We start from the raw sequence: 15,957 nt of genomic DNA on the forward strand, positions 1-15,957 counted from the left end.
AAAATTGGGGTAACTTTACCGTTGTCTAATTTTTTTTATTCAAAAAAACTGAAAATTCCTATCAAAATACTTACCGTAATTTTCCTTTCCTGATGGACTCCATGGCAGCAACGTGTGGGTTAAATCCCGCCTCCACTACCCTATAGGACACTACTCCCATAAATCTTTGCTCCCTGCCCATGGCCGTGTTCGATAACTAGCCTACTCCAGCCATTTTGGGAGGGAACTCCTGCTGCCATGGAGTCCATCAGGAAAGGAAAATTACGGTAAGTATTTTGATAGGAATTTTCAGTTTTCCTGACAGACTCCATGTCAGCAACGTGTGGGAAATAACTTGCCAAACACACTCGGGTGGGCAAAAATGCTGAACAAAAATGTATTTAACACTGTCCACCGACAGCACCTTTAAACCAAAATCAGCGGAAGATAAACTGGCAGGTTCGACACAATAGTGAGCCAAAAATGTATGAATGGATGACCAAGAGGCAGCCTTGCAGATAACCTCAGGAGCCACATGACGTGAAGCTGCCCAAGAAGTAGAGAGACTTCTCGTGGAATGTGCCGTAACCGCCTCAGGAGGAGCCAAGCCCTTCTCTTTATAAGCCCACTGGATCGCCTGAACCACCCACGTGGAGATGGATCTGACCGAAGCCCTAAGGCCTTTGCTTTAACATGAAAAAGAACAAAAAGATAATCTGATTGCCGGAAAGAAGCTGTCGCCTCCAGGTATCGTTTCAGAATGACTCCCATGTCGAAAGGATGAAGATCCTGACTCCCAGCAGAATTAAAGGTAGGAAGAGTAATATCCTGATTTTCGTGGAAGACTGAGGTAACCTTTGAGTTCGACCCCAGCATTGGCACTAGGACCACTCTGTCAGGGAAAAATGTGAGGAAAGGTTCCTTTGATCCTAAAGACTGAGGCCGCGTACACACGGGCGGACTATCCGTCCAACTAAGTCCGTCAGACAATCCGACAGACAGTCCGTCCTACTTTTGAATGAACGGACTTGACCACACACGACGAACAGACAGTCCGCTGAAAGCTTGCGCGATGACGTGTATGGCACGTACGACGGGACTAGAAATACAACGTCCAATACACTGCAATGCAACCTTCGGCCGTGTAAATCCTTTCTGAGCATGCACCATACTTAGTCCGTCGAACTAGCCTACTCACAAGCGGACTGTCCGCTGAAACCAAGTTTGGATGGACAATATTACGGAAATTCCGAAAGACTTAGTCCGCCAGACTGTCCGCTGAAAAAGTCTGCTGAAGCCCACACACGAGCGGATTGTCCGCTGAAACACGTTTCAGCGGACCAAGTCCGTCAGACAGTCCGCCCGTGTGTACGCGGCCTTAATCTCAGAGACTCTTTTTGCTGAGGATATGGCTACCAAAAAAGATGTCATTAGGCACAATTCTTTGACTGAAAGTGTTCTGTCCAATTGAGAGAAGTCGAGAACCAGCGGTAAATCCCACTTGGGGAATCTAGGTTTCCTCTGTGGTCTAAGTCTAATTGCTCCTTTAAAAAATTGCTGAACCAAGGGATGTTTAGCCCAGGATACTCCAGAAAAGGCCGAAATTGCCGAGACTTGTACATGAAGAGCGCTGACAGATAGGGGAATGTCTAGTCCGGACTGTAAGAAACCCAAAACATCCTGAACCGTCAAATTACCATTGGAGCAAGACCTGGAAGACAAGTGACTTGAGAATCTAGACCAAATCCTCTCATACACCTGGTTGGTACTTTTCCTCCTTGCACTCATGAGAGTAGGAATGGCCTCCTTTGGACAACCCAGAGCCTCTAACCTTCCCCTCTCAAAAACCAGACCCTCAGACATAGATGGACCGGGCAGGGATGGAGCTTCGAGCCCTGGGATAGAAGATCGGGTCTGAGAGGTAAGGGAATCGGATCTCTGACACTGAGGAGCATTAGAAGCGGAAACCATGGCCTGTTGGGCCAATAAGGTATTACAGCTATCACCTCTACTGCTTCTGATTTGAGTCTCCGCAGGAACTGTAGAATAATAGGAGTTGGAGGAAAGGCGTAAGCTTTGTTGAACCACCATCGATCCGTCAGAGCATCCACTCCGTAGGCCTGAGGATCCTGAAACCTGGAATAATACCTTGCCAGTTTCTTGTTGCAAGGGGAGGCAAATAGGTCGACCTCTGGGGAGAACCACAACGTTAGAATCCACCTGAAAACTTCTTCGTGAAGGGACCATTCGTTGTTGTCCAGACTGACTCGAGACAGAAAGTGCGCTTGGACGTTCTGCGTTCCTGGAACATAAGTTGCTGTAATGTTGACCAGGTTTTTCTGAGCCCAAGACATGATTGGCTCTACCTCCTGAAGAAGGGACAGACTCTGAGTACCTCCTTGTCTCCTTATATATGCCACTGCTGTTGTGTTGTCTAGTCTGAGTAGGACCGAGGTTCCTGAGACCAGATGACGAAAGGCTAGGAGCGCCTGGAAGGCTGCCCTCAATTCTAGAATATTCGACACCATCCTCCTGGAAGGGAAGTCCCAGGTGCCTTGTGCTACTTCCGTCAAACAGTGGGCGCCCCAGCCCCTGTTGCTGGCATCCGAAGTTATTGTTACCCATGAGATGGGGAGAATGGAATGACAATTGAATAGGTTCTCCTTCCGAAGCCACCAGGGCAGAGAGATTCTCATTGAAGATGTGATCCGGATAGGTTGAGTCTTGTCGCCTAGCCATTGGTGAAGAAACCCTTTTAAGTTGCTTAAAATACTTCCTCTGTTTGGAAGGATTAGCCACCTCATCTTCCCAGTTCAAAGCCTCTCTGATAGCCTTCACCAAGGGGGAGAGTAAGGCAAAGTCAAACCCCACACAGGGACTATCTTCCTCAGATTCACTGTCTGATGCAGCAGCTGAAGGGTGGCTTGTTAGAGAGGACTCCCAGAGCTCTTGAGCATGCGACTCCCTGACTGGTGACTGAGGTGATTCTGACTGAGGCACAGGGGTCTGACTGGCCCCGATCCCCTTGAGGGATTCTTTCACCACTTTTTCCACAAGGGATCTTAGTTGCTGGTCCGTACCCCCTCTCTCACTAGAGGCTTTGGAAAAGCAGAGGTCACACAGGGATTTCCCAATAGGAACTTGCGATCTGCATCCCCAGCAAGTATTAATAACTGAGCGGCTGGAATGAGCCCTGGAGGAGCGAGATCGATCCTCGCTACGGCGCCCGGATCTTGAGGGTGAGCCGTGATGTTTAGACTTAGAATATGAATGCCAGTGGTAAGACTTAGGCCGCGTACACACGAGAGGATTGTCCGTCCAACTTAGTCCGCTGAAACGTGTTTCAGAGGACAATCCGCTCGTTTGTGGGCTTCAGCGAACTTTTTCAGCGGACAGTCTGACGGACTAAGTCTTTCGGAATTTCCGTAATTTTGTCCGTCCAAACTTGGTTTCAGCGAACAGTCCGCTCGTGTGTAGGCAAGTTGGACGGACTAAGTATGGCGCATGCTCAGAAAGGATTTACACGCCGAAGGTTGCATTGCAGTGTATTGGACGTCGTATTTGTAGTCCCGTCGTACGTGCTGTACACGTCATCGCGCAAGCTTTCAGCGGACTGTCTGTTCATCGTGTGTGGTCAAGTCCGTTCATTCAAAAGTTGGACGGACTGTCTGTCGGATTGTCTGACGAACTTAGTTGGCCAGACAATCCGCCCGTGTGTACGCGGCCTTAGAAGAATCGCTTCCTCTATGCGTTGAGCTGTGTTGCTGTTCTGATCTAGATGGGCTAAGACAGAGATAGGAGAGACATACAGATAAGGAAAGATAACAGACTGACTAATACCGGACCCCCCCCCTACTTCCCCCCCAGACAGTACCTATTATGAGAGGGCTGGCCACATACAGGCGGAGGTGAGTCCATATCTCTAGGGGTTTCCATAAATGCTGCAAAGACATATAAGTAAGGCTGAGAGCACCATACACACACACACACGCCCACCCCCCTCTTCCCAGAAGGCCACCTACCTCCACAGAAGAAATCCTGGACAAGGGGAAGTCACGTAATAACCTGCAAGCATTCCCAAAGCTTGTAGGCTATTTTCTATGTTTAAATAGGGCGCCTTAATGACGTCATCACCGCGTCCTGTGCGCCGCTACTGAATATGCGCGAATAGCGTCATTTTGCCGCTATCGCGCATGCGCGAACCAAGCCTTGTTCCTGTGCCGTACTCGCGCATGCGCAGAACGAACGTATCTAACAAAAACCAGGAAGTGAGCGGCGGCTGGAACGCAGGCTAATCCAGCTGCCATGCCTATACCCACATACATGGACACACAAAAAACGAACGGAAATGAAGGAAAAGGCAAGGAACAAACACAAACTGCTGCCATGAAAAAGAGGAACAATCTTACCGCTCCCACACGATCGTCTCCAGGCCGAAGGTAAGAACAATACATACCGGACTTCTCAGGGCAAAATAGGTCACCTGCTATTTAGCTGGGCTATCTGACCGAATGCGCAGCCTGCCTGCCAGTGGCTAGGCTCCTGGCTTCCTCCAGCGCTTATATCCAATGCCCTACTCCATACCCCGCTAGTAGCTAGGGCTTAACGGAGTCATGCGACAATTCCATCCACAGTCGCTATTCGGCCAAACCAACAACGGAACCGTGTGGGAGCAATCTTCAGGTAGAAAGACCGTAATGGGTCCTACGGAGGAGGACAAAAAAAGAAGACGGCCATGGGCAGGGAGCAAAGATTTATGGGAGTAGTGTCCTATAGGGTAGTGGAGGCGGGACTTAACCCACACGTTGCTGCCATGGAGTCTGTCAGGAAAGTGTATTTTTTTCCCAAAAAAGTGCGATTGTAAGACCGCTGCGCAAATACGGTGTGACAGGTGCCCAATGAGAAATTATGGAACCTATCGCTGTGAGAAGGATAACTAACAATGGAAGTTGTGGGAATTTTCTATGTGGTGTTTGTATTGGTTCTATGTATCCTTAGAATATCATATGTGAAACTGAACCTTCTAGACCCCCCGTCTCACTGATAAAACACCAATGGATGACGTTCTATGAACAGAGCACATTCCAATCATCAATCATCCAATTACAGTCACTTATAAAGAAGGAATACGAAACAAATATAAAGTGTGGAGCTTTTATATTTACTTCAACATATTAGAATACATGAATAACACACAATATAAAAAAAATTCTTCTCCCAAATCAAATTGTGTATATTAAAAGAAAAGTCAAATTATTTCAAATTGAATAATAAAAATCCATTGGACCAGTTAATAGTCAGTTTCTTCAGCAAAGCAGAACATAGAGAATGATGAACAGCAGCCATAAGTGACCAACCAAAAATATAATTGTGCGCAGAAATAAAGATGCAAACAAAAAAAAAATTCAATACCAGAATGTCTGGTGTCAGATCCAAAAGTGATATTCACGGTTTGGTAGATGCTGAAGAGTTTAACCACCTGATAACATCTCAACGGTGGTGAGATGTCCTGGGTCTTCACACCTTCCCTGACCTTTACGAGGAGTTTCCACTTTTCCTGCTGGATACTTTATGTTTTGCTATGCAAATAGAGAATTGGTGACAACCTAAGGCAGGGGCGTCAAACTCTAATCGCAGGCCCCATCTACAGTATGCTTGCCTTCAAAGGGCTGGTTGTATCTGGTGTATTCAGAGCGCAGAGTTCAGGAGTGTGCTACGTATAGAGTGCAGGGTTCAGGAGTGTGTTACGTGCAGGGTTCAGGAGTGTGTTACGTGCAGGGTTCAGGAGTGTGTTACGTGCAGGGTTCAGGAGTGTGTTACGTGCAGAGTTCAGGAGTGTGTTACGTACAAAGTTCAGGAGTGTGTTACATGCAGAATTCAGGAGTGTGTTACGTGCGGAGTTCAGGAGTTTGTTACGTATAGAGTGCAGAAGTGTGCTACGTATAGCGTGTTGATTTCAGGAGTGTGCTATGTACAGAGTACAGAGTTTAGGAGTGTGTTACGTACAGAAGGCAGCATCCAGGAGTGCGCTATGTACAGAGTGCAGAACTCAGGAGTGTGCTATGTACAGAGTGGAGAGTTCATGAGTGTGTTACATACAGAGTGCAGATCTCAGGCGTGTGCTACGTACAGAGTTCAGGAGTGTATTACGTACAGAGTGCAGATCTCAGGAGTGTGCTATGTACAGGGGGCAGAGTTCAGGGGTGTGTTACGTACAGAGTGCAGAGTTCGGGGTGTGTTACGTACAGAGTGCAGATCTCAGGAGTGTGCTATGTACAGAGTGCAGAGTTCAGGGGTGTGTTATGTGCAAAGTTCAGGAGTGTGTTACGTACAGAGTGCAGAGTTCAGGAGTGCGTTACATACAGAGTGCAGAGTTCGGGGGTGTGTTACGTACAGAGTGCAGAGTTCAGGAGTGCGCTACGTACAAATCGCAAAGTTCAGGAGTGTGTTACGTACAGAGTGCAGAGTTCAGGAGTGTGGTATGTACAGAGTAGGTAGTTCAGTAGTGCGCTACGTACAAAGTGCAGAGTTCAGGACTGCGCTATGTACAGAGTGCAGAGTTCAGGACTGCGCTATGTACAGAGTGCAGAGTTCAGGACTGCGCTATGTACAGAGTGCAGAGTTCAGGACTGCGCTATGTACAGAGTGCAGAGTTCAGGACTGCGCTATGTACAGAGTGCAGAGTTCAGGACTGCGCTATGTACAGAGTGCAGAGTTCAGGACTGCACTATGTACAGAGTGCAGAGTTCAGGACTGCGCTATGTACAGTGCATAGTTCAGGAATGCTCCATGTACAGAGTGCAGAGTTCAGGATTGCGCTATGTACAGAGTGCAGAGTTCAGGATTGCACTATGTACAGAGTGCAGAGTTCAGGATTGCACTATTTACAAAGTGCAGAGTTCAGAAATGCGCTATGTACAGAGTGCAGAGTTCAGGATTACTCTATGTACAGAGTGCAGAGTTCAGGAATGCGCTATGTACAGAGTGCAGAGTTCAGGATTGCGCTATGTACAGAGTGCAGAGTTCAGGATTGCGCTATGTACAGAGTGCAAAGTTCAGGATTGCGCTATGTACAGAGTGCAGAGTTCAGGATTGCACTATGTACAGAGTGCAGAGTTCAGGATTGCGCTATGTACAGAGTGCAGAGTTAAGGAATGCACTATGTACAGAGTGCAGAGTTCAGGATTACTCTATGTACAGAGTGCAGAGTTCAGGAATGCGCTATGTACAGAGTGCAGAGTTCAGGATTACTCTATGTACAGAGTGCAGAGTTCAGGAATGCGCTATGTACAGAGTGCAGAGTTCAGGAATGCGCTATGTACAGAGTGCAGAGTTCAGAAATGTGCTATGTACAGAGTGCAGGGAGCGCAACCCCAGCTCCACCCCCAAAGCATCCTCGCATCTCTCTTCTCTGCCTGGCCCAGCTCTAATACCTCCCTGTAAAGGTGGCCCGCCTTGCAGGGAGATCATTCTCTTTTGCCCTCTCTGGAGATCTGCCCCACTGTGAGCACAGCTGTCCTTTGTAAATATAGAAGGCGTCTTTGTCTACAAGAGATTTCACCACGTTCCAGCTGCAAAAATAGGGTGCGAGGCCCGGCGGGCCGGATTCAGCCCGTAGGCCTTGTGTTTGACAAGTGGTTTGACCCAAGGTGTTCAGTAAGAGAGCCAGGAACATTGACAGACAAATCCCACCACTGGTGTCTCCAAAGCCAGCAGGTGGCTCAGCCAACCAGACTTCACCTATACCTGAAACATCCAGGGATTTACCATCCATTCCACCATCCATTGGTTAACACAATCAGGAGGTGTGTGTTTTATGGTGTCTAATTAGATTTCCTTTATGTATAAAACATTTCCCGCACTCTGAACAGGAAAAAGGTCCCTCCCGAGAGTGAATTTTCTGGTGATAAAGAAGGCTGCTTTTCTCAGAAAAACATTTCCCGCACTCGGAACACGAATACGGCCGCTCACCCCTGTGCCTTTTTTGGTGTCTGTTAAGATCTGCTTTCTGGGTGAAACATTTCCCGCACTCCGGACAGGAAAAAGGGCGCTCGCCCGTGTGAATTCTCTGATGTGTAAGAAGTTTTCCCTTCTCGGTGAAACATTTTCCACATTCGGTGCAGGAAAAAGGACGCTCGCCTGTGTGAATTCTCTGGTGTAACAAAAGGTGTCTTTTCAAAATAAAGCATTTCCCGCACTCTGTGCATGAAAAAGGACGCTCACCGGTGTGGCTTCTTTGGTGTTTAAGAAGGTTTCCTTTTTGAGTGAAACATTTTCCGCAATCTAAACATGAGTAAGGGCGCTCACCTGTATGAATTCTCTGGTGTGTAAGAAGATATGCTTTCTCTGTGAAACATTTCCCGCACTCTGAACATGAATAAGGATACTTGCCTGTGTGAACGATCTGGTGTTTAAAAAGTGCTCTTTTGTCAGTAAAACGCTTCCCACACTCTAAACATGAAAAAGGATGCTCTCCGGTGTGCCTTCTCTGGTGTGTTAGAAGGTTTCCTTTCACAGTGAAACATTTCCCACACCATGAACATGAATATGGCCGCTCACCCGTGTGACTTCTCTGATGTGTAAGAAGCTTTCCTTTACCAGAGAAAGATTTCCCACAGTCCGAACACGAAAAAGGACGCTCACCCGTGTGAACTCTCCAGTGGGTAAGAAGGTGTGCTTTCTGAGCAAAACTTTTCCCGCACTCCGTACAAGAGAAGGGGCGCTCGCCCGTGTGAATTCTCTGGTGTGTTAGAAGTACGCTTTTCTCAGTGAAACATTTCCCACACTCTGAACATGAATAAGGACGCTCGCCCTTGTGACTCCTCTGGTGTATAACAAGTTCATTTTTGTCAGTGTAAGATTCCCCGCACTCTGAACATGTGAAGGTCACACTGGTGTGAGATCTGAGATGTATAAGAAGTTCAGACTTCATTCTAAAAGATTTCCCGCACCCTAAACAAGACAATGAAGTTTCTTTGCCTGTGGTAACGGATTCATGGCTTAAAGAAGATTTCTTGGTGATTGACAAATCTGCTGGTCTACCAGCATTGTTGTGGATATCAGGAATCATAGTAAGTGTTTTTATAGATGATTTCTCAGAATTTCCCTCAATAGTAATCGGGACGCGTCCATCTGGAAAGCACATGAAAAAAAAATGTAAGAATTTTTTATGTTTTTCAGTCAGTATTCATGCTTGTAGGTCTAATGCCACATACACACGACCAGACTTTTCGAGGGACTAAGGCCGCGTACAGTTCGCCCAACTTTGTCCGCTGAACAGTGTTTCAGCGGACAGTCCGCTCGTGTGTGGGCTTCAGCGGACAGTTTCAGCGGACAGTCTGACGAACAAAGTTTTTCGGAATTCCCGTTAGACTGTCCGCTGAAACTTGGTTTGAGCGGACAGTCCGCTCGTGTGTAGGCTTGTTCGTCAAACTAAGTCTCGCGCATGCTCAGAAAGAATTTACACGCTGAAGGTTGCATTGCAGTGTATAGGACGTCGTTTTTCTAGTCCCGTCGTACGTGCCGTTCATCGTGTGTGGTCAAGTCCGCTCATGCTAATTTTGAGCGGACTGTTTGTCAAACTGTTTGACGAACAAAGTTGGGCGAACAGTCCGCCCGTGTGTACGTGGCCTAAGTCTGACAGACTTTCGACGGAATTCTGACAGAGTTCTGACGGACTTTCCAAATGAACGGACTTGGCCACACACAATCACACCAAAGTCCGAAGGATTCGAACGTGATGACGTACGGCTGGACTAGAATAAGGAAGTTCATAGCCAGTAGCCAATAGCTGCCCTCACGTCGGTTTTAGTCCGTCAGACTAGCACACACACGAGCGGATTTCTCAGTAGGAACTGGGTCCGGCAGAGTTCTGTCAGAAAAATTTGAAACATGTTCCATTTCTAAAGTCTGTCAGACTTTTGCAAATCAAAAGTCCGCTGCAGCCCACACACGTTCGAATGGTCTGACGGAATCATTCCGTCAGACTTTTGATGTTGAAAAGTCTGGTCGTGTGTACGGGGCATTACAGTCCACAATTTCACATTTCATATGGTGTACAGTATCTCCTCCTCATTTGTTGGGAACATGACGTTATATTGAGGAATGGAGATGGACCTTTCATATGGTGTACAGTATCTCCTCCTCATTTGTTGGGAACATGACGTTATATTGAGGAATGGAGATGGACCTTTCATATGGTGTACAGTATCTCCTCCTCATTTGTTGGGAACATGACGTTATATTGAGGAATGGAGATGGACCTTTCATATGGTGTACAGTATCTCCTCCTCATTTGTTGGGAACATGACGTTATATTGAGGAACGGAGATGGACCTTTCATATGGTGTACAGTATCTCCACCTCATTTGTTAGGAATCGGTACACTGATGATGTTCGTACACTCAGCAGGTAATATTTCTCACTTTTCTCCTTAACAAATTATGTGAAGTTCATTTTTATGTTGAACAATGATCACACCGGCTGACAGATGTCTAGAAATCTTAATTTTATGATGACAAGGAACAAAAAATTTAAAAAGTTTTGACTTACTTGTTCTGATATCTTCCTCCTGTTCACTTTTCACAGTCATCTCGAATTTCCCCCTGGATCCTTGATCACCACCCTCATCTGTCTCTACTTCTTTCCCTTTAACCTCAACTTTCACGTATATTGGGTCCTTGCTCTAAACCCCAAAATTATAAAAAAATAGCATGTATTAAAGGTAAACAACACAAGAGAATGCTTCCAGTAGATAACAGCCATCTCATACAGTTTGCAATTACCGTAATTTGGAGTTTCAGATGCTCCGTTCCACCTACCTGATGATGGAGAGGGATGGTGTGATCTTCCTGTGTGGAATCCCGGGAATACAGAGGACGGGGACATCTCTCTGGTGGGTTCCCATTACTGGATCCATCTGTAGGAAATACACACACTGACTGAATACATTGTTTCTATGTGTTTATCAGATGATGGGGGATCTAGGTGGACCCTCCGTACTGCTCTCTCCTTTACAACAAAGTCTCCTCTTACCCGGTGATGTGAGGGGCGGCTGATTCTCCATCATGACGTCCTTGTAGAGATCCTTGTGTCCTTCTAAATACTCCCACTCCTCCATGGAGAAATAGACAGTGACATCCTGACACCTTATAGGAACCTGACACACACAATGATACAGTCACCATCCAGACACATCCCTTGTCTGTTACTGGATAATGTCCCAGAATTCCCGGCACCGCTCACCTCTCCTGTCAGCAGATCAATGATCTTCTTGGTGACTTCTAGAATGTTTTTTCTGTCCTTTTTCTGAAGTGTCAGGAGTGGAGATGGAGGTATGGGGATGGAGCTTTGGCTTTCTTTTTGTTCTTTGGACAAGTGGTGGCTGCCCGTTTCCATGTTTTTCTTAGCTGATTCCTTCATAACTACAGCACAGTCCTGGGTTATATGGTGATAAATATAATAGTGTCAAAACCCACTTCACCTCTGCTATCAAACCTGTATTGTATACCGTTATACAAAAAAGCCTGAATTGATGTGACCTTCCAAAATTTTACTCACCTCTCCAGTCAGCAGACAGATGATCTCCAGAGTGCAATTCAGTATTCTCTCATTCGAAAGAAAATCATTTTTTCCTACATTAAAACAACTGAGAAGCCGCTGATTCTCCATCATAACGTCCTTGTAGAGATCCTTGTGTCCTTCTAAATACTCCCACTCCTCCATGGAGAAATAGACAGTGACATCCTGACACCTTATAGGAACCTGACACACACAATGATACAGTCACCATCCAGACACATCCCTTGTCTGTTACTGGATAATGTCCCAGAATTCCCAGCACCACTCACCTCTCCTGTCAGCAGATCAATGATCTTCTGGGTTACTTCTAGAATCTTCTCCTTGTCACATAAAGGAGTCATGGACACAGATGAAGGGACAGTGATGTGTCTTGGGGTTCCTCTCCATCCTTTTGACACACAGTGATGTCTACTGGAGGTCACATACTCACCAGATGTCTTCTTCACTACTGTGAAACCCTATAGAGAGACGTCATTAGAAATGTGAATGCTTACTAAATTCAGGTTGTCACATTCCCAGAATCTCCCCCATAGGTCACATCATCGTCAGAATGTTGTTCATCTGATACAGTCAGGTCTCTGCTATATATAAAGGCAATTGTGCAATACTCCCAGAATCCTCCTCGCCTCTCCGGTCAGGTCTGTGTTTTATTAATAGAGATAAGAGTGATGTCATGTGACCTCCCAGAATCCTCCTCACCTCTCCGGCCAGGTCTGTTTATTAATAGAGATAAGAGTGATGTCATGTGACCTCCCAGAATCCTCCTCACCTCTCCGGTCAGGTCTGTTTATTAATAGAGATAAAGGTGATGTCATGTGACCTCCCAGAATCCTCCTCACCTCTCCGGTCAGGTCTGTGTTTTATAAATGGAGATAAGAGTGATGTCATGCGACCTCCCAGAATCCTCCTCACCTCTCCGGTCAGGTCTGTCTTTTTGTAATGGACCCTTCCAGAATCCTCCTCACCTCTCCCTTCAGTAGGTAGATCATTTCCAAGGTGAAGTCTAATATCCCTTTGTTGCTGTGACACCGGTTTTCATCCATCGTTACTGATATGGTCCTGAGATCCATACAACACTCTCTGTAGATGGACAATAATCGGAGAATTATCTGGACTGTACCAGGATGAAGAATGTCTGCACAGAGTTCCTCCATAGTTCTAACAGCTCCGATTGCTTCTTCTAGTATCTACCAGGCTTTATCGATTCAACCGAAAGAAAACCAGAGTTAAAACCAAACTCTAGCTAAGAAGATTTATTTTAGGTTTAGATAGCGTAGGTAAGGTTTAGAACTGCTTTTGATATTATATTTATGCCCCATTGGGGAAGAAAAAACCCATTGGTTTCTTTTTAGATGATGCAGTGATTTTCTGGTGGTGGGGTGTTAATATGAAGGACTGCACCTGGCAATTTTCAAACTTACCAGCTATTACTGTGACTACTTTCCCCTGGGGGCTCCTGGCCAGAGGCCTCCAGCGCCCTAACAGCGATGGCCATATCGCTATGCCGTACATTCAGCTGTCAGCCAGGAATGTGCTTTTTTCGAAAGCTCATAGGATCGATCGTATTGTTCAATTCTGTGAAGAACTGTTGGGGGGTATGGCTATGATTAGAGTCACATATCACTAATTTCATCTGCCTGCATCAAGCGCACATTTAATTACATAAAGAGATCTGGTAGACTATTCCGTAAAGGCTCAAACCACGTTCCCTCAGAAGCTACATATTCTTTGTCTGTTCCTTTGATTATTCTTTTATGTATAAACCAGCAGCTTTGAATAAATTATTTAAGATGGATACTTAGGCTAAATTTGGGGACATAAACTAAAAATTGATATAAGTAATTGTAGAGATAAAAAGACATCACAGTGACTATGGAGGAAGAGGACGGACATGACGGGAGAGGGGGGGTTACTGGGTGTAAATATAAAATAATATCTTATTACCTCCTCTGCTGCCAGTTCCAGCAATGTCTCCTCTCTACTTCCTCCCGACTCACCTCTGACCCGGAACTTCTTGTTTCATACCCGACACTACTTCCTGTTTGTGCGTTCCACACACAACGAGCAAGCTCACCATCTGTGTTGAATTCGGAAACAGCAGCCCTACGTTGTTTTTCAGGACCACTGCCTCGTGGTACATTCTTCTGTTGCCTACATTAAGGCCTCATGCACACTCGACGTTTTTACAGCAGCTGTTTTTGGCAGTAGATGTTTTTTTTTCTACAGTCATTAAACTCTCCATCATGTTATCCTATGTGTCCATGCTGTTATCAGCAGTTTTGGGCAATAGAGTTTTTTGAGCAGTAAAAAAAAAACAAAAAAAAAAACTAGTGGGTTCTGAGGGATGTTTTTCAGCTGTAAAAACACTCTAACGCTGATAAACGTGGATGAACGCTCAAAAATGTCACTCACCAGCAGTTTTTACTTTATGTTTTTGATCCATTGTAAATAAATAAATAATTAAAAAACAACAAAAACAAACGATAATTCGGAAAAACGATAATAGATGCTAAAAACGCTATTGTAAACATGTTGAAAAACCACGGGTTTTTTTATAACGTCATTTTAATGCCCATTGTGCATGAGGCCTTACAATCAGGCATATAGAAGAGGGATTTCACCAAAAAGACCGAAACATCTAAAATGACATCTTCTATAAGAAGGTGTCATTTCCAATTTTTGGTTTATTTGGTGAATTTCGTAGTGAGGAGATCTCCCCAGTATTTATACTTTGGGTTCAGGCACCGCTGCCTCGTTATCGGCATTTCTCAGGTGCATTTTTAAATTATATCTGCATATAGAAGCGTGACTTCAGAACAAGACCAAGTGATCTTCTTCGAGACCTTTTTTTGTTTTTTAACCTTTGCGTCGGAGTATAGATCTAGGTTTGTCCTCACCTCTGCCAGAAGTCTGTTCCAAGCATCAACTACTATTTCTGTAAAATGATACTTTCCAAGGTTAGTTTTGAACTTACCTCCTTCTAGTTGGAGGTCCTCATGTTCTTGAGCTTGGCTTCTTATTGATAATACTGCCCGCCTGAACCGTATTCACCCCCTTGATGTATTTAAAGCAGGCTCTCTCAACCAGGGTTCCATGTAACCCTAGTAGGGATGGCCTCGCGGGTTCGCCCGGCGGTCGGTTCGCGGCAAATTTTGCGTGTTCGCGATTCGCCAAACCGGCGGACTATTGGCGCTTTTCGCCCGGCAGACATATGCCTTTACAGTGTGAAAGAACTTTGACCCATGATGACACGTGTCATCATGGGGTACAGGACAGCCAATTGAGACATTTCAGCACATGGACAATTGGACATTCCCCCTACCTTATAAATAGACCTGATCTGGCGGCCATTTTACATTCTGTCTTATGTCAGTGTAGGGACAGGACGCTGTGTGGAGCAGGGAGAGACTGTAGTGACACAAATCACTAGCTATTAGGTCCACAAAAGTCCTTTTAAGGACTGGTATAGGTGTAGTACAGTATATAGGGTGCAGTGCACTGCTGTGCTGGTGATTGCAGCTGTCTTTTGTCAGTGTAGGGACAGGACACTGTGTGGAGCAGGGACAGTCAGTTTAATCACTAGCTAGCTATTACTACTAGGTCCACAAAGGTCCTTTTGAGGACTGGTATAGGTGTACAGTATATAGGGTGCTGGTGCACTGCTGCCCGATTCTGCAGCGGTCTTTTATCAGTGTAGGGACTGAGGGACAGTCTGCAAATCACTAGCTACTAGGTCCTTTTAAGGAATGGTATATGTGTACAATATCTATGGTCGTGGTGCACTGCTGTGCTGCAGATTACTGATTGTTTCTGCAGCTGTCTTTTATCAGTGTAGGGACTGAAGGACAGTCTGCAAATCACTAGCTACTAGGTCCACAAAGGTCCTTTTAAGGACTGGTATAGGTGTACAATATATAGGGTTGTGGTGCACTGCTGTGCTGCAGATTACTGCTCATTTCTGCAGCTGTCTTTTATCAGTGTAGAGACTGAGGGACAGTCTGCAAATCACTAGCTACTAGGTCCACAAAGGTCCTTTTAAGGAATGGTATAGGTGTACAATATATAGGGTTGTGGTGCACTGCTGTGCTGCAGATTACTGCTTGTTTCTGCAGCTGTCTTTTATCAGTGTAGGAACTGAAGGACAGTCTGCAAATCACTAGCTACTAGGTCCACAAAGGTCCTTTTAAGGACTGGTATAGGTGTACAATATGTAGGGTTGTGGTGCACTGCTGTGCTGCAGATTACTGCTAGTTTCTGCAGCTGTCTTTTATCAGTGTAGGGACTGAGGGACAGTCTGCAAATCACTAGCTACTAGGTCCACAAAGGTACTGGTATAGGTGTACTATTTGGTGTGCAGTATATAGGTGTGTAATACACGTATAAAATACTTGCACATAT

General features: G+C 45.6%; 1 protein-coding gene across 1 annotated transcript in view; it reads right to left on the bottom strand.

Moving 5' to 3' along the window:
• The window catches only part of LOC143955216 (uncharacterized), a 155,717-nt gene that overhangs the window by 48,958 nt on the left and 90,802 nt on the right, over positions 1-15,957 (bottom strand). The window contains exons 19-23 of the mRNA XM_077465300.1: positions 11,829-12,007; positions 11,014-11,146; positions 10,800-10,897; positions 10,531-10,663; positions 7,959-9,111 (exon numbers count right to left, since the gene is read on the bottom strand). Of these exons, the coding sequence (XP_077321426.1) occupies positions 7,959-9,111; positions 10,531-10,663; positions 10,800-10,897; positions 11,014-11,146; positions 11,829-12,007 (1,696 nt within the window). The remainder of the gene's footprint in view (positions 1-7,958; positions 9,112-10,530; positions 10,664-10,799; positions 10,898-11,013; positions 11,147-11,828; positions 12,008-15,957) is intronic.

This window comes from Lithobates pipiens, unplaced genomic scaffold (assembly GCF_037356315.1).
Source record: "Lithobates pipiens isolate NorthernLeopardFrog02 unplaced genomic scaffold, aLitPip1_a1.2 Scaffold_35, whole genome shotgun sequence".
Lineage (NCBI taxonomy): Eukaryota > Metazoa > Chordata > Amphibia > Anura > Ranidae > Lithobates > Lithobates pipiens.